Source organism: Topomyia yanbarensis, chromosome 3 (assembly GCF_030247195.1).
Source record: "Topomyia yanbarensis strain Yona2022 chromosome 3, ASM3024719v1, whole genome shotgun sequence".
NCBI lineage: Eukaryota > Metazoa > Arthropoda > Insecta > Diptera > Culicidae > Topomyia > Topomyia yanbarensis.
Window position 1 is genome coordinate 277890699 of NC_080672.1, and position 24290 is coordinate 277914988.

At 40.3% G+C, this 24290-nt stretch overlaps 2 protein-coding genes across 13 annotated transcripts in view; both read left to right on the forward strand.

The window, feature by feature from the left end:
- Positions 1-24290, forward strand: part of LOC131690160 (cell adhesion molecule Dscam2) — a 471795-nt gene that overhangs the window by 286770 nt on the left and 160735 nt on the right. The window lies entirely within an intron of this gene.
- On the forward strand, positions 791-2007 carry LOC131690164 (lipase member H-like). Its single transcript, XM_058975728.1, has 2 exons — positions 791-1088; positions 1144-2007. The coding sequence occupies exons 1-2, from the start codon at positions 886-888 to the stop codon at positions 1955-1957; spliced, it is 1017 nt and encodes a 338-aa protein (XP_058831711.1). The 5' UTR covers positions 791-885; the 3' UTR covers positions 1958-2007.

Here is a 24290-nt window from a genome sequence, read left to right on the forward strand (position 1 = left end):
CTGGAAAAACACGATTTGCGGTGTTCACTTCCATTCAAAAACTACTTAATCCTTAAATGCGCAATGTTGTTTTAAAACAACATTTCGAAAAGCATCTTAAAAATAGCATTGTAACGTATTAAAGCTGTGAGACAATTTTCAGAAAATTTAAAAAAAATTGTTTGCGCCTTTAAGGATTAATAAATTTATTTCAAACTTTGCATAAAGATTCTATGTATAAAATAATAACCCTTACCCTAAGTTTTCGAGATAGTTTTTCAATTAGCGGATTTTTGACTCATTTGCAATAATGAGTAAAAAAATCCCTTAATTGAAATCCTTCTTAGTTTTTAAATGAGTCACTCTGTAGTACCTTAGTTTTAGGAAATATAAAATGAAAAATGCAAAAATTGGCACCTTTAAGCTGTAATGGATCCGGTATGTTTCAAGAATGATAGATTGATTGTATTCGTTTCTTCGTGCGTACATCCCACGTTTTCAACGAATGATCTGTACCTTTCCAGGCCAATATCTTCCAAGGCCTTCAGACAGTAGTCAATATTTTACGAGGACAAATAAGCTGTGTTGCAGAATTAGAAACAAACGATACAATGCATCGTTTCGGACGTCACGAGACATGCATCTAGACGTAACCTCTTATTTGTTTGAATACCAGGGGTGCAATGTCCAACAGTACAATGGCATTGAACTTAAACTTTCCCGGAGAATTATAAAATAATGCATAGCATGCGTAACAGCAATCCCCAACTGTTTCAATAAATGTCGCTTACATAATGAAGGACCATTATTTTGAATGTTACATATTAGTCTGGCCTTCGGTTGGCGAATTCAGTTGGTTGTTGGAAAGTGTCCTCGAATAGTCATTCAACCCACGTCGTGAACGAAATGTACTATCACCTGAAAATAGTGTTGATAGCCTTGCTAGGTGATCGTGTGCTGGGAGGAATTCTAGATCTGTTCAACGTCAAAACCGACTACAATGCAGCCTTTATAATGGATAGCATTTTTAGCGTTCTAGTGAATGATATATTGAAGGGCGATTCTACCAATCCTGTGGAGATGGATGTCATCTTTTGGTGTGGCAATCGGTATGTTTCGGAAATTTGATAAAACATTGTTTCATAACTATTGATTGTTTTCCAGAAACTCTCCGAATCTTTCGCAAGTCGTCATAAACGATACTAGCTTGAGTTCAAAAATTGTGACCTCAAAGCCACTAGCTTTCATCACCCACGGATGGTTGGACAACGGTGATCGTTATTGGGTTAGGGATATGGCAGCAGATTATCTGACATTCGTAGATAGCAATGTTTGTGTGGTGGACTGGAAGAACTTGACGATGTACGGATACGCAATAGCCGTCAATCATACCTACAAAGTTGGAGCATATATGACCAAATTCATAACGTATCTAAACGGCCAAGGTATTCCTCTTAGCAAAGTGACTCTTATCGGCCACAGTCTGGGAGCACAGATTAGTGGTCATACGGGCCATAATTTGGGAGGTAAGATTGCTGCAATTTACGGTCTAGATCCAGCCGGTCCACTGTTTACGATGCCAGTTGATGTCGGCCCTGCAAAAAGGTTGGACAAGTCAGATGCGCAGTACGTTCAAATGATTATCACCTCCCGCTGCACCTGTGGTGTATGTATCGGCGATGGTCACGAGAACTTTTACCCGAACGGAGGAATGGTGCCACAGCCGAACTGCGTCTTGCCGTTGTTTAGCAATGCGGAAAGTTTCGAGCCAATCAGTTGCAGTCACTCTCATGCCAATTCACTTTTCCGCTTTTCTTTGAATCCGAACAATGTGTTCTTGGGCAAGCAGTGCTTTTCCTATACTGCGTATTTGTCAGGAATCTGCTTTTTCAATAAATCTACTAAAATGGGAATTTATTCAAGCCGTGTAGGGAACGATTTATATCTCATGACAAGCGTTTTCGAGCCCTATACATAAATTGAACTTTCGATTTGAGTGTATCTATTGAGAGTTATAATAAAAACGAAGTGAACGTTTATAATGATTTCTGTTGTTTTGTAAAGTATGTTAAAGAATCCCTTATCCCTGTCATCACTTTCCGTGCGTAGAGATTACTTTGAAACACCAAGGTACTTAACTTCATACACAATATAACTCACATGAACATAAACAATCTCTACAACAGAATCGTGTATTTGTTTATGAACTCATCGAGAATTCAAACAGTTTTTTTCTTTGTCATATAGAAAGGTTACGGCTTCACTTTGAAAATATCAACCTAATCTATATACCATTTTACTCAGTTCGTCTAGACTGGAAAATATCTGTGCGTGTATGTATGCGAGTTTGTATGTGGCAAAAATGTCTCCTCTGTTTCACAGCGACAACTTGACCGATTTGCAAAAACTTAATCTCCAATGAAAGGAGCAACCTTCCCATTGGAAGCTATTGCTCATATACCATTTGCCTCAGTTCGTCGAGATCGACGAATGTCTGTATGTTTTTTAAAGTTCAAAATCTCAATCAGAAACGGGTTTGGGCTAAAAGGCTGAAACACCTACTCTTGCCGTCGAACCTGATTCTATTTCTGTATGGCAGTACGAAAGCTAGATGTGCGTCAAGAATTAGTGCTCTTTCCGTACGAGGAAAATCTGGGCGACAAACTCCAGATTGTCTAATTTAGTGAGCCCTTCGGCTCCCATGTGCCATTCAACACTACGACTCGGCTCTCTTGTATCATTCAGCATCGCAACTTCTTAAACTCTTTGGCTCTCTCTCCGATGCCATTTAACACCGTAACTCCTTTAGGCCCTTTGCACAGTGGCATGATTTAGAACAAAAGGTGGACTTAAGTCCAAACTTTGCCGTATCGGTTCAAATAAAGGGCGAAATTATTGCGACACCGAAAATGTCATGCCAATTTTCTTATAATGTTTAAAATCAAACCAAAATTTTAGGGTAGTTTTATAGATATATTTACTTCAAAAATCAAAAGAAAAGTTAATCGATGGAGCCTTGGAGTGTAAAATTGAACGCATTTTCGCTTGATGCCCTCCATCAAAGTCTTTACATTGTCATCCGGTACCAGTTTCCCAGTTTTTTTTTCCATTTTCTTAACATGTCCTTCTCATCTTTGACTGTCTTCTTGCTGTTCCGAAGTTCCCGCTTCATCATTGCCCAGTACTGCTCCACCGGACGCAGCTCCGGACAGTTTGGCGGATTCATGTCCTTTGGAACAAAATGGACAGAATTGGCCTCATACCACTCCAGAACACTTTTAGAATAGTGGCATGATGCCAAATCTAGCCAAAAAAGCGGAGCTTCGTCGTGCTGCTTCAAGAACGGCAAAAGGCGCTTCTCGAGGCACTCAGATTTGTAGATCTCGCCATTTACTGTGCCCTTTGTCACGAAAGGCTCACTCCTCAGTCCGCAAGAGCAGATGACCTGCCAAATGAGATATTTGGAGGCGAACTTCGACATTTTCTTCTTCTTTAATTTGTCGTCCACATAGAACTTGCTCTTGCCGGTGAAAAACTCGAACCCCGGAATTTGCTTAAAATCGGCTTTTATATACGTTTCGTCGTCCATCACACAGCAGCCATATTTTGTCACCATCTTCTCGTACAGCTTCCGTGCCCGAGTTTTAGCCGTCGATTGTTGCCGCTCATCGCGGTTTGGGAAGTACTGTACCTTGTATGTATGTAGTCCAGCTTACATAATGATATTAAAGTTATGCCCTTTGAATGTGTCGCAATAATTTCGTGTTCGCCCTTTAGGACGATATTATGTAGTTTTGGTACGCTGAATTCGTTTTTGATATTAAAACATTTCAAAAATAAGCGTTTACTAATCATTAGGGTGTCTCAAAAATATTTTTTTTCGAAATCGTTCCTAAAAGTTGTGTATATTAATTTTCGTGTGCAAAATCGTTTCTGATATTAACACATGTAAAAAAAATTCATTATACGTTAGGGTGGCTCAAAAAATTATTTTGTTGTGAAGGTTCAAAAATTTGTTTAAAGAAATTTTTGTGCGCTGAATTATTTTAATTATAAAAATAGAAATTAACTTTACTACTTATTAGAGTGGCTCAAAAGTAAGTATTTTGTCTTTTATGATTTTTTTCAATAATTATTTTGGAATTTATTTTCCATATCGAAACGAATTAATGGACATCTCATTATGGGGCTTCAGAAATGACTATTTTGTTTTTACGGATCAAATAAGATGTGTTCGACTAATTTTGGAACACCTAATTCATTAGTGGGTTACTTGATATGAAAGCTACATTATCTATCATTTTCCAAACAAACATTTTGAGTGTCTTAGTGGAATGTTTTATTGCATTCACTAATCAACAAGATGGTCAACGATTTTTTTTCGTAGGTGTGTTTCTTAGTTACTTAGATTGTTTACTTCATATCTTAAATGAAAATAAATCCAAAAATCTTTTTTCGGGTATATGGTTCATTTAAAAATGGTGTTATTTTATTTGGATAATATCGCATACCCTTAAGCTATATCAGAACTATACAAATTCGGCTCAAAATACTCTCACCAAACGACTAGAGCTCAACTGTATTCACTCTATTTGACAGTTATTGCGCAAGTTAGCAAGAAATAGTTCCAGAAACATTTTATGACCTATTTCAGATGGTTGAATTTTTTACTCATTTTCAAACATTCTTAATGCTTCTACCATTTAAAAACATACTTCTCACTCGGCTCCTTACTCTTGATCACTAGTAAAACCCTTGTTCATAATGCTCTCAATACTATTTGACAGTTGTGCATGTATTCGTGTCATTATTCTAGCTATAAAGTGATTATTCAAATTCAATATCAGTAATAACCATGCGTCTCCATTCATAGTTTTTTTTTTTAATTTTGACTCGCAAAACTAGCATATACTCATTTTAAAAAGAATATTAAAAGCTTTCGAATGAGTGAATAGTGTGATCGCGGGCATTCACGGGCATCGTTGTTGTTATCGCATTAGAAGTTCCAATTCAATAAAAATTTATGACAAACAGATATCTAAACACTAACTAGACCAACTAGTGACTTATTTTTGGCGATTTTATGATGTAATTTTATCACACGGATAATTTTGGTGAAGTAATGCAATGCATAAAATCAACCATTTCTTTGAAAAACGAAAATAACCGGATGTAGTCCCTATGGTCAAATTATGCAAAAAACACCTGAAATATGCCCTTAAAAGCTGCCAAAAATTTATTTTACGTTCAAATCACTTAAAATCTCGCAAAAAAGTCTCTGATGGCTCAGCTGATAGGAGAAAAATACTAGCGAGAATATCCCATAACATTCATATATGGACTTAAGTCCGGGCTCGGCCCACTGTGCTTTGGCTTCCTTCTTATTCCATAGCATAGCACCACTTCCTTGTTGAACCCTCGACTTCTTCGCGACCTAGCCTACTCCGAAGAAGAATTCTCCAACGGAAGACGTTTTCCAGAAACCAGCGAGTCAACCAGCAAGATGTCGAAGTCGGTCCGACGATTCCGGTGGACTGCTGTTCCAACGTCCCGCGGAGTCTCGTCGCGACTTAGGCAGTCTGGTGGTGTCTAGTCGCGACTTAGGCAGTCTTGTCCCCGGTGGTTAATTTAGCTCACTTCAACAGACAGTTCCCCGGCGGAGAAAGTTCTACCGATACTGATTCTTCTTTTGTTTTCACTATATTTGTGTTGGGCAACCAGTGAGGTGCTGTGGTTGGTCCGGCGATACTGCGTGAAGCGTGGCATCCTGTTCGCTGGCGCTCCGACGGCCATTGACCGGCGCTCTGTCGCGGTCCGCTCGACTAGTTCCCGTCGGTGGATCCAGACTACACCGGTGGACAGTTCCTCAGCGGTAATTGTTCTCCCGAAACCGCTGCTCATTGTTCATCTGGCCATTTTCACTGTAAGTCGGTAATGATCTGTGTCACCTCTCTGTTGACCGCATTCCACATGTTCACGTCGTTTGTCATTCTATAGACGACATTATCTGGGTTGATGTCCGCACCTCCCTTTACAAGCATCTCTCTGCGTGTCGCTTCGAACCTCGGAGATTCGAACACCAAGTGCTCCAGTGTCACCTCGACGTTCTCACGATTCAGGCTCAACGGTGACGCTACATGCCCGAAGCGATGAAGTATTTCCTGAAGCAGCCGTGACCCGACATGAACTGTGTCACATAGAAGTTCACCTCTCCGTGCTTTATATTGTCCCATAATCGACTGGTTTGGGATAAGCCGGGAGGTACACCTTCTTTTCTTCGTATTGTTCTATTCCTGCTTTCACTTCTTCATCGAATCGTTTCTCACAATATCTCTCCCGTTTCTAGTGTGTCTGCCTCCGACGATATTGTTCTGTACGCGCTCGCGGGGGGTATTCCTGTTCAGCTTTTCAATTGGTTTTCAATGCCACACCCCCACCCCGTATCGCTGTATCGATGATAAAACATTAGTGTTTAACCCATTACCGTTAGTCGCCGCGAAACCCACGATTTTCACTTTCCTGGGCAGCAGGAGTGTCAAGAGCCCATCGTGCATACATCGCATTCCAGAGAGTTAGATCGAACGGGAGCCATGGGGAACGCCCACTGTGACTCACATTGGCTTCTGCCCTTCATTCGTCTCGTACAGTAGCACTCTGCTCTGGAAGTAGTTCTTCAGGATCTGGCATGGATAGTCGGGAACCATCATTCTGTGCAGCGCTGCAATGATGGCTTCCCAGCTGGCGCTTTTAATTGCACACTTCACATCTATCGTGATCACAGCGCAGTATCGATCTCCTCTTCATTTCCGCTTAGATGCCTTCTCCTCGGAATGGCATCGACTTTCGATGTTCCTTTGCGGAATCCGTACTGCATCTTGGACAGTCCGCACTCACCCTCCATGCATTTCGTCAGCCGTCATGGATTATTTTATACCGCACCGTGTAAAAAAACCGCGTAAAAAACCGCGTTAATTGGAAAATCCGCGTAAAAACCGCGTTAATTCGAAAATCCGCGCAAAAAAAATTCTCATCAAAAGACTTAGAATATTTTTGGAAGTCTTTTTTTGCGCGGATTTCGCAATAAACACGGTTTTCGCAAAAAATATTGTCCTTTGATTGCAAAAGACTTAGAAGATTTTCGGAAAGATGGAAGAGACGGGTCTGGAAGATTCCTTATGGCCCGCACTCCAACAATATGGGTATGGAATGGTATTGAAGAGTAGGTGCCAGAAATTGATTTTTGACGTCATTTTGAAATCAAAGATGGCGACTTCCGGTTTAGCGAAATTCGCTATAACTCAATCAATATGGATATTTTTGGAATGGTTTTAAAGAGTAAGTGCCAGAAATTGATTTTTGACGCCATTTTGAAATCCAAGATGGCGACTTCCGGTTTAGCGAAATTCGCCGTAACCCAATCAATATGGGTATTTTCGAAATTGTCTTGACGAGTAGGTGCCAGAAATAAATAAATCTGCACCTTCCCCGCAAGGTTTTCCATGAAAATTGATTTTTGGCGCAATTTTCAAATCCCAAATGGCGGCTTTCGGATTAGCGAGATTCTCTACAACTCAATCAACATGAGTATTTTCGGAATGGTTTTGACGAGTAGCAGACAAACGTCGATGTTTGCCGTCATTTTAAAATTCTAGATGGCGACTTCCGGTTTACCGAAATTCTCGCATGAAAAATTTGGGCAATCATCTAAATCACCCTCAAATATAAGATCTAATCATAAACCAGCAAAATGCAAAATATTTTTATGTGTTCATCCAGGAAAGTGCGGTGAGAATGGAAGAGAGAGAAGAAAGAGACGTATGTGTGAGTTGGGGGTTTGAATTTATTCAAATTAAACATATTGCTTAAATTTAAGTAAATTCAACTGTTTAATTAAAACTATTTGTACTACCACTTCAACTTCCAAAAATACCAATATTGATTGGGTTATAGCGAATTTCGCAAAATCGGAAATCGCCATCTTCGATTTAAAAAAAAGTCAATTTTTGGAACCTACTTGTTAAGATCATTCCAAAAACACTCATATTGACTGGGTTATAGTGAATGTGGCTAACCCGGAAGTCGCCATCTTGGAATTAAAAATGGCGTCAAACATCGATCTTTGTCTACTACTCGTCAATACCATTCCGAAAAAAAACCCACATTGATTGGGTTATAGCGAATTTCGCTAAACCGGAAGTCGCTACCTTGGATTTCAAAATGGCGCCAAATATAAATTTCTGGCACCTACTCTTCAAGACCATTCCGACAATACCCATATTGCATGGGTTGTAGGTAATTTCCGCTAAACCGGATGTCGCCATCTTGGATTTCAAAATGGCGTCAAACATAAATTTCTAGCACCTACTTGTCAATACCATTCCGAAAATACCCATATTGATTGGATTATAGCGAATTTCGCTAAGCCGGAAGTCGCCTTTTTTGATTTCAAAATGGCGTCAAAAATCAATTTCTGGCGCCTACTCTTCAAGACCATTCCGAAAATACCCATATTGACAGAGTTATAGCGAATTTCGCTAAACCGGAAGTCGCCATCGTTGATTTCAAAATGGCGTCAAAAATCAATTTCTGGCACCTACTCTTCAAGACCATTCCGAAAATACCCATATTGATTGGTTTATAGCGAATTTCACTAAACCGGAAGTCGCCATCTTTGATTTCAAAATGGTGTCAAAAATCAATTTCTGGCGCCTGCTCTTCAAGACTATTCCGAAAATACCCATTTTGATTGGGTTATAGCGAATTTCGCTAAACCGGAAGTCGCCCTCTTTGATTTCAAAATGGCGTCAAAAATACATTTCTGGCACCTACTCTTCAAGACCATTCCGAAAATACCCATTTTGATTGGGTTATAGCGAATTTCGCTAAACCGGAAGTCGCCATCTTTGATTTCAAAATGGCGTCAAAAATACATTTCTGGCACCTACTCTTCAAGACCATTCCGAAAATACCCATATTGATTGGGTTATAGCGAATTTCACTAAACCGGAAGTCGCCATCTTTGATTTCAAAATGGCGTCAAAAATCAATTTCTGGAAGGAATCTTTCAGACCCGTCTCTTTCATCTTTCCGAAAATCTTCTAAGTCTTTTGCATTCAGAAGGACTTAGAATATTTTTTGGCAAAAACCGTGTTAATTGCGAAATCTGCGCAAAAAAAACTGCCAAAATTCTTCTAAGTTCTTTGCATTTAAAAGGACTTTTTTCAGAAAAAAGTAAGTCTTTTGCATTCAAAATATGCAAATATTTTTGCAAAAACCGCGTTAATTGGAAAATCCGCGTAAAAAAATCGCGTTCATTGGAAAATCCGCGTAGAAAAACCTCGTAAAAAAACCGCGCAAAAAACGCTTAAAAACCTGGGTGGGTAGCCCTATACAAAGCCGGATCGTCCGGTGGCTTCCCTGGCTTCGGCAGCAACACCAGCTTCTGTACCTTCCACATTTCGGTTGCCTTCATATATACACTTCTGCAGCACCATCCTAATCATGTCCGACTATGTCAGGATCGCAGCTTTTGGCCCCGCGTTTGGTGTTCCATCAGGACCAGGGGCTTTCTTTGATTTCAGTAGCTTGGATGCTTCTCCACCGCGCGGTGCCGGTGGCCAGGTAGTTGGATCGTGCTTCGCAAAGAGACCCTCAACAATTATCTTCAGCTTACCCGAACACATTTCGGCAGGCGCCGACGGGCTCTTCCTTTACGCCATCACGACTCGGTACACATCACCTCAGGGATTGGCGTCTACTTCTCGGTACAACTCCGAGATCAAGCTTTGCGTTTTAAAGTGGCCCTAGTTTCCCAAAACGCTGCCTGGCGTTTCTCTCTATCTGGCTCCGATCCTGGCTCTGAGACAAACAACGCGTAGCGTACTAAGCGTCCTGTTCCAGTTGCAGGACGTCTATTGCATGGCTCCAGTTTTCACGGTATTGTGGCGTCACAAGCCGTCACAATCCTTAGCCTTTTATATTTTTACTACATGTAACAATAAAAACTAACGCCGAATTTCTGTTCGTCTGATCTTGTTGACACAGTTAGCTGCTGCGTGTAGAGATTTTCGTCCTTCGCTGTGAAACATTAGCAGTGTGTAGAGAATAGCTCATGAAAGAAAGAATGATTCATTTTATCATTCATTCAACGAATATACGAATATTGCTGCTTCTATATTGATTATCTACCACATTATTCAGTTCAATAATTATATTTTCGGGGCCAGCAAAGATATAACTACGGAAACTATCTGATATGAGGAAGAGTTTTTTCGTGTGCTGTGACGAGTTACCGAAACAAACAAGATATCGTCACAAACGCAACATTCGTAGCCTAATGCTGATACGATCCATAACACTGCAAGTTTCCTTAGGTTCCAAAACTTATTTTTGTTCTTTATTTTACTTTATTTTTTCAATATTTGGATACAATTGTATTGATAACACATCTACTAGGCTTGAAATGTGCTTGAACCAAAACTGTTCACTTAAATGAGGAAAGCATCCAGCTCACCCACAGAAAAGAAAAACAAAACATATTTTTATTATATTTTAATTATCATTTTGCAGTCTCTCGTTAAAGTTATACGAAGGCATGGCGTAGCAAAACAAAGTTCCCGTAGTAACCGCGGAGCGATTTTTAGCTTCTGAACTGAACAATATGATGCAAATAATTAAACGAGTATTGATGGTGGTCCGTCAGATCTCGCGCACGCCTCGTCATTGCGCGTGGAGACCCTTTTCCGCGGTGGGAAACCGCCCCTCCCCCTGACAAAATTCTGGTTACGGGCATGATGCAACTATAAGCATTCCTTGAATATTTATATTGAATGGTCGCTCTTTTTTACAGTCAGTTGAAGCTGATTGAAATGAATAACGCAATTTATTTTGATTCATTGCAGCAGCACCAGCATCATGAATTCCCGGTGAATAGTAATAAAAATAATTACAGAAGTAATAAAACAGCCGTATACGAACGCAAAAATCTTAGTAACTCGGCGTTGGAGTGAGTGGCTCGCCGTGAATAGCATCATAAAATAAAATCCCACAGTCTGCCGACGCAGCGTGATGCATGCAATGAAAAGCGTAAAAATCGGTAAATAACATTCGTGGCAATAAAAAACAGAGTAAACCTGGTGAAACCTTCCCATGAAAATATTAATTAAAAAAGTTTTTCTCATCTGCACGCCCCATCGCATTTTATAGAATGTCTGCTGGGTCGATAGGTGTATGGTATAACTAAAAAAACTCACCCAAATTTTAAAAAGAGCTGTTTGTCATTATCGTAAAGAATATGCGATTATGACGCAAGAGGTATTTGTCCTAATCGCATATCCTTTAAATGAGTTAATTTTCCAAACTTCAATAAAACCCTGCCAGAGTCAAGATCTAACTCATCAACAGTTGTCAGCTCCACAATCGTCTTCAGCGGATTCGGAGTCTGAACTAAGATAGTTCTGCTGCGAAAGGACGATTATAACTGCGCTGATGTGGGAAACAATTTACTGCCATTTGCAGCCAACTTGGAACTTCGACTGTCAGAAACAGTAAAAGAAGAAAAAAACACCGACCATAAGATTGGATCTGCTGGAGGAAAAAAATGCTATATAGCTAAACTACGGCAACTCGACTGCATTATTTCCATTTTCATTAGTACTTATTCCACGGTCTTGGGATGGCAAATAATGGAAAATGCGGCTGGCAGAAGTGAACCAACTATAGTATATTTATGGACTAAAGTTTCTTGGGCGAATTAAGTTTTGTTTTCGAGATTTTTTTTTCTCTGCGTCAAAAAGTTTTTAAGTTGGCTCTTGAGATGAACTACCAGTGCAGTGGGAGGTACATGTTATAAATTGCCCTTATTTGTTAACAGTGACCTGCCCCGAGTGGAAAATGTTGTTCTGGTTTTGAGCGATTGAGGCGTACATGTAGGGTACCTACGGGTATGCCTTACATCGCACGACTTTTCCCACACCACGAATCGTGAAATATTTTATAATGATATTATCATGTTCATCATTTTGGTCCCTTTAGAGCAAATTAGTTTCAGTTTTATTTGATTTCTAAATAGTTACTTCGACATGTTTTGCATATTAGTACTGTGATAACTGACATCTACACTGAAAAAATTAAACACTTTAACATTACACCATCAACACTATTAAATTGATTCAATCCTCAAATATATGAAATGCATCCGGTTGCCATTTCAAGATCTAATCCAGTGTGGGAAATATAGTTTCCAAATGGAATTCATGCGAACATTGTGTGAAAAACACATGACAAGAAATACCACTGACCAAAATTTTCAAATGAATTACAATTACAATACATTGGCGATCGACAGAATTAGAAACTAGATGCAAGGAGTGGAGTTGCAGAAAACCCCTCACAAAACGGAATTGCTATTTATCAGCAACTGCAAAGTGCTACACTGCCCATGATCGCAAATCAGTCCCATAAAGATAGGAAATGGGATAATTATGCGATCATGGGTAGTACAGTGAGCAGAAATCACTGTCGGAGAGCACCTCATAGTCTCGAAGCAGGCGCTGAAATAGCTGAGCGTAATGATCGATGACCGACAGTACTTCAACACTTATGTCGGCTATGCCTGCGAGAACACTTTAGCCAGATTTATGAAGAACAACGCTGGGCCAAGTAGTAGTAGCTATAGTTATTATATTCATAGTTAGACGGAGACACTGAGCGGAGCGGAATATGTCAAATGCCGGAGCCAATCGAGTATGACGTCACATAACATGTTTTCTTTGGATGCATACGGAAAAAGTATTGTGATTATTTATTTATTTATCATCGGACATAATAGTCTAAATGATTCGGGTGGGAAAAAGTCCGTTTGAGTTGGCCTCCTTCTACCAGACGCCACCCTCAAATGGACGTAAAAACCACTATCTTTTCGTAAGGTTAAAAGTATAAAGTCAAGTAAAATTACATGTCAGATTTCTTATTACTAATACACATAATAATCGCAGCATGTGCAATCGTCTTAAATTGCTTGCAAATATTTTCGAGGAGTCATCAAACTCAAAGACACCGTCAACACGAGAAAAGATTCGAATCATTGAAGACAGTGGCTCATGGAATCCAAAAGATGTCCGATGGAACCTCGGCAATAATAGTGATGTATCACGTGTTGTCCTCGCTACTCGGAAATCTAAGCGGGACAGCAGTTCAGGCGCATCACATCCTCCATTTAAGATTTTCACCAAGGTAGTAGCTTGCTGGATACTGCGACGACATTCTAAAGTCTCCAAATTGAGCAGCTGGCAACGGTCACGATACGGTGGTAAATTTTGCGGGTCCCGCCAAGGCAAGTTCCTAAGAGCTAAGCGTATAAACCTTTTCTGTACTCTTTCCAATTTTAAACACTAAGTTAGGTGATGCGGATTCCAAACCGGTGAGACGAACTCGAGGATTGGTCTAACCAATGCGCAGTATAGGGATTTTAGACAATAAGGATCAGTAAAATCCCGTGAAATCTTCGAAATAAATCCCAACTGCCGATTTGCTTTCGCAATTATGTTGGTCATATGAGAATTGAAGGACAGTTTGTGGTCAAGAATTACACCCATGTCACAGACTTCATTGACGGATCGTTCTTCCTATGGAGCGTCATCACGAAGCATTTGGCAATATTTACGGTAAGGCTGATTCATTCGACACCACTTCACAAAGCGATCCAAAAGTGCTTGCAGCTGGCGGCAGTCCTCGACTGATTGGATGACTAAGTACAGCTTAAGGTCGTCAGCAAATATGAGCTTGCACCCGGAACCTAAGACTACTGCTACATCATTAAAAAACAGTGAGAAAGTAGTGGGCCCAGATTGTGCCTTGCGGTAACCTGATCTATTAGTAAACGGAGCCGATATAAAAAAGTCCAATTTCACACAAAGTGTTCTGTGCGTAAGATAGGAGCGTAGCCACGATGTAAGCTTGTCGGACGCTCCTAACTTGTATAACTTTTTGAGAAGAATTTCATGGTCGATTCGGTCAAAAGCTGCTTGCAAATCTGTGTATACAGTGTCCACTTGTGTTTTCTTCTCCGTGCAATTGATGCAAGTTGGCGTGAATTCGAGCAGGTTTGTTAAAACGGATCACCCGGGCATGAAACCATGTTGGTCTGGGGAGATGAAAGTTCCAGTACGGCTGAGGATGAATCGATTGACAACAATTTCAAACAACTTAGATCCAGCTGAAAGATTCGTTATTCCGCGGTACTGCTTGATATTTCGCTTATCTCCGGCTTTGAATACCGGGAACATGTAGGATTGCTTCCAAACGTCGGGGAACTTAGCCTGGTCAAATGATTGGTTGAAGATGCGAGACAAAGGTTCAGCCAAAGCGACGGCACAGCGACAGTAAACAGCAGCTGGAATCCCATCCAGTCCAGGGGAGAAAGAGCTTTTTAGCTTTCTTGCAGCTGCTATTACCATGTCGGGTGAAACCATAAAGGTACTTAAATCAGCGATATCTTGCGGAACAGTTCCTAATGCGATTTCAGTTTCCTGATCAGACGCTAAGCAGGGAGCAAAGACGGAGGCGAAGTGATTGGCAAACAATTCGCAGGCTGTTGCAGTGGACGACGCTGCCTTTTCATCGAGGTACACATTGGAAGGAACGCTGGAATTTTTCCGTTTAGAGTTCACAAAGTTCCAAAATCCTTTAGGATTACTTCGTAAGCCGACTTGAACTCGTTGTACATACGATCTACACAGAACAGCGTTGAGATACCGGTATGCTTCACTAGCAACGTGAAAGTCGTGACTTGTAACCGGCGATCGTTTGCGTCGAAGTTTGCGTTGGCATGCATTTCGTTTTCGGCATAGGGATCGCAGCGTCGATGTACTCCACGCCGAGGAAACAGGCTGTCGTTTTACCGGGAGATTATTCTGCAACCAGTCCTGAATTACTCGGCAGAAGTTTATAGTCATTGCATCTGCATCGCTGTTTCCTAGATGCGTTGACCAATCCAGATGGAGCAAATAATCACACAGCTCGGAAAAATCAATTCTGCGATAATTCAGCTGTTGGTTAGCTGGAACAACTACCGGCATAGCCGGACAACTAGGCGATTGCACCGTGACAACTAGCGGAGGGTGGTGCGTGTCGACGGGTAGCAGGGGGGATACTGACTTCTCGACCGAAATGTTGTGGTCCATCGAGCAGAAAACTAAGTCAAGGACCCGTCCGATTTGACTGGCATGTACATTAAACTGGTTAAGATTTAAAAAATCCATTCCCTCAATTAAGGCGGAGCTTGTTGGCGGCAACTGGGCAGCATTTTCAACTTGGATTACGTTGTCATGCGATAACCAACTCAAGCGTGGTTGATTGTAATCTCCGCAAACCAAAACAGTGTCCTCAATTGATACCTTGTCACAAATCTCACGCACTGATGCAATGTGTGACTCAATCATACAGACATCTCTACTGTTATCTGGAGGAATATATATTGCTCAAAGAAAAAGCTTACGTCCATTGATGAATGCCGATACGCACACTTGTTCCAAATTAGTCCCGTGGGTAATGTTCGCACGTGAACTAGAATGTTACTGTGCAACAGCGATCAGAACACCTCCAAAGGTGGATTTCGCACTGTTGGTTTTGTTCCTATCGCAACGGAATACATTGTAGGAACTGCCGAAAAGTTTAAGAGACTCGATCCGATCATCAAGACCAGTTTCTGTCATAATAATGACATCGAAGTTGCAATCGCGTACAGCAAGAAAAGCAGCATCAATTTTGGTTCGTAAGCCACGCACGTTCTGGTAATAAAGCCAGATACCGTTGAGGTGATCATGTGAAACAGTGGGAGATTGTGTCTGCAAATGGGTAAACTCTTTCAACGTGTTTGTAGCACCAGACCTAGCTTCGGGAAGACATATACGCTCTATATTTTTACCCGTTGAACCAGGGTTGGCACTAGTTTCCAAATGATTTCCCGAGCTTGTAGGCTATGGTCCAGCTAGGTTGACGAGCGTGAACTGCAACGTCTGTAATTGTGAGGTTTCTCTCAATGTGCTTGCAGTATCAATCCTGGCTTAGTGAAGACATATACTCTCGAATTTTTTACCTGGCGAACCAGGGTAGGCACTGGTTTCCTTTCCGGACAGCTCCATTATTACAGGTAATTGCTACGAGTAATCAATCCTCGATCTAGTCAGCTTCAGCGACTTGAATAAAGTGGACAATCCAAACTCCACGCAGCGTGATTCTCGTTCATTTTCTCGGTGGCAGACTGTGCTGCTGCATTTATTCCAACACAGTACACACACTTCGCGTTAGCGGCTTCGCAGTCTTTGGCTTTGTGGCCTTCCGCACATTTTGGGCAACATGCTGGCTTGGAGCAGGCCTGTGCTTTGTGGCCATATTCGGAGCAATTGTAGCATCGGAAAACATCGACGTCTTCGAAGATCCGGCAGAGGACCCAGCCAATGTTGACACGTTAAAGTTTTAGCAAGCAGTTGTAGGTGTTATCATCAGTTTCCAATGTTATTACAAAGGGATTATTCTTCACATGCTCTCGTTTCTGAGATTTCACGATCTTAAGCTCACAGGATTCCGGCAGACTGTTCTGTGCTTTTAGTTTTCCAATAATTTCATCCTGGGCAAACTCTTCCGAGATTCCAGTCACTTTGATTCTGGGTTTGAGCGGTTTTTGAATCTCGATGTCATATTTCTCGGAGAGCAACTCATGGGATTATGGTAATAACTATTTTACTATTATCTTGTGTTATCGAGTGTAGAGAAACGAAAAGAACCAATTTTTTTCTGTAGCAAGAAGAGATATTCGCACAAGTATAAAATCATATCATCAGACCTTCGAATTGGTTTTTCCATTCGTGCATGTAAAGTTCTTACTCACGATGACAATGAAATTATTAAGCTAGAGCTTGAACATTTACATGGGATACCAGTGTTTTCTTCCTGAAATCAAAGCTGCCAGTTCTCCGACTTTTGTGTCCGCCCAACTCTTAATATAGTAACTCTAGTAGTAGCAAGAAGCGCCTTCTGGCTAGCGTAACATCGTCGATACTGAGGTACGGAGGCCCGGTCTGGAGACACAGCGGAATCGAATAAAGCTGAGTAGTACTTTCAGCCTCATGGCCACGCAAATCGCGAGCGCGTACAGAACTATCTTATCAGAGTCAATCTTGTAACCCGACATTCGAGAAATCAAAGTCTGCTGCAATAAAGAGCAATTTATGTGCGTTTAGTTTTAGCAAGTAAAGAATTATATTAAAGTTTTGTTTTTGTTAACAGCTCTTGATTGGTTATTGTACGTAGTTTATTTCCAATTATTATCTTTTTTTCTTTGTGATTTTTTTTTGTTTAACATAGGCTAAGTACACTAACTCTAAATACTATCACCCGTTAATTAGGCTACAACAATTTGCGAAAAATGTTATTGTTTAGGAATTGCGGAAATATCTTGAGACTAAAACAGGGCTTCCGTGCCCACCCCAGAACGTCCAAACCAGGTGTTGGGATCTTTCACGAGTCTCCATATGGGATCGCAATCCAACTCTCGAGCACTGAACAGCCGTAATTCCTAAAAGATGCCAAACAAAAAAAGTAAAACAATGTACAGGAAAACGGCAACGGCAAAAGACGCAGAATAGACAGCACTAATTTTGAGCATTTAAATCCAAAACCCCAACCCTGACGACAGAGAATATTGGCAGAGAATATTTTGACGACGCAGAACCAGTTTTTTATATTTTTTACCATTTTTGTTAACCATTTTTAGTTAACTACCTATTGAGTCAATTTGTCAACAGTTGTTACGGCATTTAATTAGCAAGGGTCTGGAAGGTGAAGTATATTTTTCAATATTAAGAGCCATAGTACTCAAGGGAGAGCAAGAAGTTGAAGGGAGAAAGTTTAGAAAAGCGTGGAAGGATCATATATGCAAGCTTAGAGCTTACCGGTGACTTAACTTTTTGTCTGCTACCGTAGGAGTCAAGATCTTTTGGCATTAGAAATGCGAATCACCTGAGTCTACGGCATGTCCGGACAAGCGTAAAGTAACATGCTGTCGGAACCGCAGTCAGTTCCGATTTCTAATGCCAAAAGATCGGTAGCAGACAAAAAGTTAAGTCGCCGGTAAGCTCTAAGCTTTCATATATGATCCTTCCACGCTTTTCTAAACTTTCTCCCTTCAACTCCTTGCTCTCCCTTGAGTACTATGGCTCTTAATATTGAAAAATATACTTCACCTTCCAGACCCTTGCTAATTAAATGCCGTAACAACCCCAGAACCACAGTTTCCTGGTATCTAGTAGAGTAAGAGATAGAATAGGAGAGAATGAGAGAGTAAGAGAATGGAATGATGAGAGGAGATAATATTAAACGAGGACAGTGGAAGACATTCGATAAAAAGTCTTCAAAGCGAAAAGACTCAGAAATGCAGATAGAAAAAGTTTGATAAAAGATTGGCAGACAGTGAAGCGTGGCGTGGCAAGAGGCGGAAATCGAAAACCGATGGTGATTGGCAGTCACCCAGTTCTGAAGGAAAGCCGACTCCGGTTAAACTAAACGTTAGCGACCGGAATATAGTAGGACCAGGAACCAGGTTTGTCGGAATTCCTTCACTGGCCAGCAAGCAGAATCATTTCAACCCAATTGCCCAGCCAACGCCAGGGGGACTCTACTGTTCCAGAGCCCACGTGACCAGCCGCGAAAAAACGGCTTCCATCTCTCTGATTGTTCGGGAACCATCGTTTCACCAGCCGAACTCTAGCTACCGACACCCGACGGCGGGGTAAGGAAATTGCACAAGGCGAGCGATGAGCGACACAGGAACTTGACCATACTCTCTCTCTCATAATTTCTCCACCGTGGATCATCGATGGGCCCCACCGGTCGACGGTCAGCGCTGCACCGTGATTGCTACGAATCCGAAATATATATCTTTGTAATTCTAACCCATTGCCATAATGCCATTAATTTTGATAATCAAGAGCCCTTTTACTCATACATACCTATTCGTTCAAGTTAGTTAAAACGGGCAAGGTGCCGTGGTTAGTCAGTCCTCCCCGGTCGGATGCCGACTCTGAGAAGTTACTTAACTTGAACTAGCTGGGTCGTGTGTCTCACAGCCACTTTCCAACTGCGTTATCGGTGGAATGATCCCTATCAGCATCATCCTAGTGTAAGATAATGGACAGGGCAGGAAAATTTCGAAAAATGAATTGATTGCTGTTCGAAGCCTCACGAAGCACCTTCTCAAGCATACCACATGCAATCGATGAGTTTGACACAATCGCTGCGAACATTTAGGGGTAAAACTTATCTCTGCTCGGACGAAGCGAGCTTCGCATCTAGTTCGCTCTTTACAATGTTCGAAAAAGTTCACATTAACCTTAGAAGCACACATCGTCGAACACGAGGTAAGCTCTTGGCTCGTGGTTTTTGCGTTTTTGGAACATTTCCACAGAGTTTCGAAGCGATATTCGGTGAACACATATAAAGCGAATGCCTCGTTTATTTGAGAATCGCGAACATTGAAGTTTTATATCGCTTCAAGCATCAGCATCATGAGGCCACCGCGAACATGTTCGGTACGTGACTATCTGTCTTAAAATCATAAACTGTAAATCTTATTTTGAGTATAAATAAAATGGATTATTTTAAGATTATAATTTAGGATTTAGGGATTAGGTGCGTCGCATACCTTACCAATTTATGAGCCACGAGTTTGAATGAGCTTAGTGGTAGTGAAATTCAATTTTTTTTTTCGGAATACAATTATGTTTACTAGCTACTTTGATTGCAAACTCGTCTTTTCTTCTTCAATCGAAGTATATTTTCCCTGCCAAGGAGTTTAGGGTGAAGATGTATAAAGTATGTTTAAGGGGGTAAGGGTTTCAAAAAAACTTTTTTGGTGAAATGACTCTTTTGGATGAAATGATACATTATAATGTACAAAAGTTTTGATCAATTCGCTTCGCCCAAATTTCTAAAAAAATCGCAAATAGTGTTTTTAACGCTAAAACCATTACCCCTCTCTTAATAATCTTCCTATCTAAAACAAATTCTTCCTAAAAAGAACAATTTTCGGATGGAATCTCACTGCTGACGTCCGAGTTCAGTTAGACGGCGAACTTCAGTTATTTGCATCCACTGAGGGGTAGTTAGGCGTAGTCCGTTGGCCTTTGTTGCGGTTTCTAACGTTCTTGCGCAACATTCCTAAATCGGCTAGTCATATTCACTCAATAATATGCGATGATTTGTGTGTTAAACGTTATTTTTAATTTTACCATATGAATTTATTAACAAAATACCTACATACTTGAATCCATTATTATTGTCATTAATTGAATTATAATTTCTTGGCATCTGTACCAAACCAAGAGGAAAGCTCCCAAATGATTTTTATAATATTGTTTTATAAGTTTATTGGTTGATTACCTAATCACAAGAGACAAAATATTTATTTTCAAACATTTTCGACAGAATCTGTTCACTTAATAAATGAAGTGTCAAACTTATTACATGTTCCACTTTTATGAAATTTATTTCCTGACTCCTGTACATGTGTTTTGTGATAAATAATGAGAAGGATATTCCAACTTGTTTGTATTGTATTTGTTAACTAATTACTGATGGAGAAACGCAAAGAACTTACAAACAATGTTCTAGTGATTGTTTTTTGTTGGAAATCCAAAAACAATTCTGAAAAGGACAAAATTTGGTTTATCTTCTCCAAGCTGTAATCTTCTCTTATTTGACTTTTACTAATAAAAAATAAAAGAAAGAAATCTTTAGGGCCTTCTGTATTTCTTTTTTTGAATCAGTTATAGCCGAAATGCTTTATGTAAGGGAAATCTCGGAAAATGAGAAGCGAAATAAATAACTCCAAATAGAATGCAAGTCGTTCTAAACTCGAACTTTTGTCGCATTCCATATTTCTATATATTATTTTGAAGACCCATATTTAAGATCAATACAATAGTAATTCTTCAAAAGGGCTAATGAGACTTTTGTAAACAAACTTATTTCGCTGATTTTTCCGCTACAGAGTTGAATTTTATGAAAAATACACATGAATCAACATCTTTGCCCTTGGTAGAATCGATTTCAAATGTTTTCTGTGTTGAAATGATAACAAATTAAGAGAAATCAGCAAAACAAAAGTTTGTTCACAAATCTTATTAGCCCTATTCAAATGTTGATATGGAATAATAAAATCAATCAAGATCAATTTTGATTTTTTTTTTTAATTTTGCGGTGGTGTAATCCCTTAAGTGGTTGATTTAACGGCTTCTTTCAAAATTTATCGAACCTACTGCCATTCGTTCATTCGTTAGAGTAGTTTATGTTAAAGAGAGTGTACTAAATTAATAGGAACACTTAAATTTAGGAAGTTATGACCCTCGCTCCACAATGCAGTTTGCGACAGAATTGCTCAACTGAAAATTATTAAATGAAATGAATGAAAACAAACATTAGACTATAGCATTTTGTACGCATGCACTTCAGAGGTCCAAGGGTTACAATTTCTGTTCTAGTGCTCGGATCGCCAACACATTTTTTTCGATTTTTTGGCCCAGTTCTCAAGGGAAATCCAGTTTTTAACTTTTTGCATACATATTGCATTGAATGAAGAACTTAGATAATGTATTCATAAAGTATTAGTAATAATTCGATTGTCCGTTCATTTTAAAAGGCTATTTTCTATAACTTTACAACTGATTTAATTTCACTTTCAAAATTTCTCGAAATATCATGTTCTAAAAGTTCTCAACCGATATAATATTCGAAAACAGTTATAAAAATGTCTCATCACACTGGTAGATGGATTCAAAGCGTTTTTTTAAATAAGTGCACGAAAAAACATGCGCCCTTCTAGAACATACTTCTGAATCAAAATGGTTTTACTGTTAGTCGAAAACAAGATTTACAAAACGACCAGAACTGCCAAATATGAATCGGGAATGGTCGAGTTTATTGACATTCCCTATTTATTTCTAGGATTCATCATACACATCATGACGTTATTTATTTAACTGATAATCGATTTTTTCCTTTGAATGGATATCGATATCTTTATCCTCCAGAAACTGACATAACTGGATCCTCAAGAAACTGACATAGGAACATGACTAAGATAAGTGAGCCACTCAATACGTTGCGTACATTGTGTTTAACTTCATTTTCTAGCCCTAATTTATTTCATTTGAAAATTTATCCCCGCCCTGTCACGAAATCTTGATTTTATCCCTACTGGTAATATATCAGTAGGGTATCTTAAATAAACTTGTTACGTCACTTTTCAGTTAACCCCAGCATCCATAAGCTTCACATTGTCACAATTATTTTTCACCTATTCCACCCTTAATACAAGGCCTCTGTCTAGAATATACTTTTTTTGCATAACTAGTAGGTAGGTATTTGAATAAAGAAAACTAATATCGTCCGGCGAACATGTTAGCGATGGCCCTCGCGATGCTAAATTGATATAATCCTTCGGTGTTCGCGATTCTGAAATACTTCGAGGTAAACTTTTTTCTGTGTTCGCGAACATCGCTTCGAAGCTCCGTGTAACTGTTTCAAAAATATCGATCACACGAACCAAGAGCTTAGCTCGTGTTCGTCGAAAACTACGCAAAAGCTTTTACATATCTTTCCGAACATCAATGAAATGAACAAGAAGCTTCATTTGTCCTCGCCGAAGAGCATGCAAAAGTATCGCCCAAATGTCCGCAATTACGATGGTAAGCGATTGTGATGCGAAGCTTGTGAATACGAACCAGTAACGCAAAGCTTCGCGCTTTGAAATTATTCGAACATAGGTTCGGTTCGAATATTTCCTGCCCTGATAATGGATGCTACAAGCGGAAGGGCACCAGAGGAATACGGGAACAATGAGTGCTGACTAGACGGCCAAACGGCTGCATGATTGGGACTAGTCGGAAAAAGGAAGGTGGGCTCACATACTCATGCCGGGTCTCTCGATGTGGGTAAAAACAAACAGTATACCTACATCGGCTCGGTCACGCTGTGTCACTCTTTTGTCCAAAGTGCATAAACGTCGAGGAAACACCTGACCATGTGGTCTGCGTCTGTCCTAAATTTGATGCAGCAAAGCTTAATATAGAGAACATTGTGACAGAGCTGTGTCGAGGCGAGGGCACATGGAATGCCGTCAGCTGAGTAGTGACACTAATACTGGTGGATCTCGACGGGCTTCGGCGTCGACCGGTTACGCAGCGAGGGTTGAATAGCGTACCAACTCAACGTACGCAGTGCAGCCAAAGAGGCTCCACGTATGTAGAGGGGCCTATGGGCTCAAAGACATCTGGGAACTAATGACGCAGATCGCAGGTTCGATTCCTGCTTGAGGACATATCATTTCTCAGTGTTTCCAATAAAAAGGTGAATTTTCACCGTTTCTTCATTCTTACTGGTCCGGTCATTCCTTCTCTGTCTGTTTTCCACGTTCATAAAATTCCTTGAAAAAGAAAAAAAAAACCAAGACTCACGTCAAAACAAGGGATATATAAGGAAAAAATATGTTCCGATTTCGTCAGCCTAAAATGCACCAGGGGGTTGATAAAAATGGATCTTCACTATTTTTTTCTCTTGTTTATTTGACACGGCTCAATCCGTTAGCATAACTGAGCCGTGGATCTTTTATGATTTTTTCAATATATAAAAATTAAAATTAATTTTCAACTATCCATCGGGTCTTGTTGACGCAGCTTGCTGCTGCGTGTTGAGATCCTCTTCCTTGGTGGTGAAACATAAGGTACGTTGTCTGTCGCACCTTGGGGGCCATTCGATCCGTCTTCTCTTAGCAGCCTCTGCGCAAGGTTTTCCGTGGTGTAGAGGCTGATCACAATATTGGCATGTAGGAATCTACCCTGGGTACGTGACTAGTGTTCGTTGAAAATATGCAATGCCTTGAGATAAACTGCCTGAGATGGTCAGGTAGGATTGAATAGGTTTGTCGGACGCATTCTCACCACACGAACGCCGTTGCGACGCCCTGGGAAGAAGTTCCTCCAAGTATCTTCCTTAACACTATCCACCTCTCCCTATTGTGACTTGCGTTGTTGGATAGCGGCGGAGCTAGTACGTGGTACCAGGTCATGTAGCTTTATTTCAATACTACGTTAATATACGTTGGGATGCTGTATAAAATGTCATTACATTCGACGACGTGTTTCAAGCTATTCTACGAAGCAAATTATTCTGCTTAAATGCTTGCTTCTGCGTAAATGGTAGAATTGCGCAGCATTAACTTCTGCTACGTTGAGCTTCATGTTCACTTTCAACAATTG

What these genes read in the sequence shown, in the direction of transcription:
- LOC131690164 (XM_058975728.1), top strand. Translation starts at nt 886, where the DNA reads ATGTACTATCACCTGAAAATAGTGTTGATAGCCTTGCTAGGTGATCGT. An exon ending in ATCTTTTGGTGTGGCAATCG is followed by an intron (nt 1,089 to 1,143) that starts GTATGTTTCGGA and finishes ATTGTTTTCCAG; the next exon opens with AAACTCTCCGAATCTTTCGC.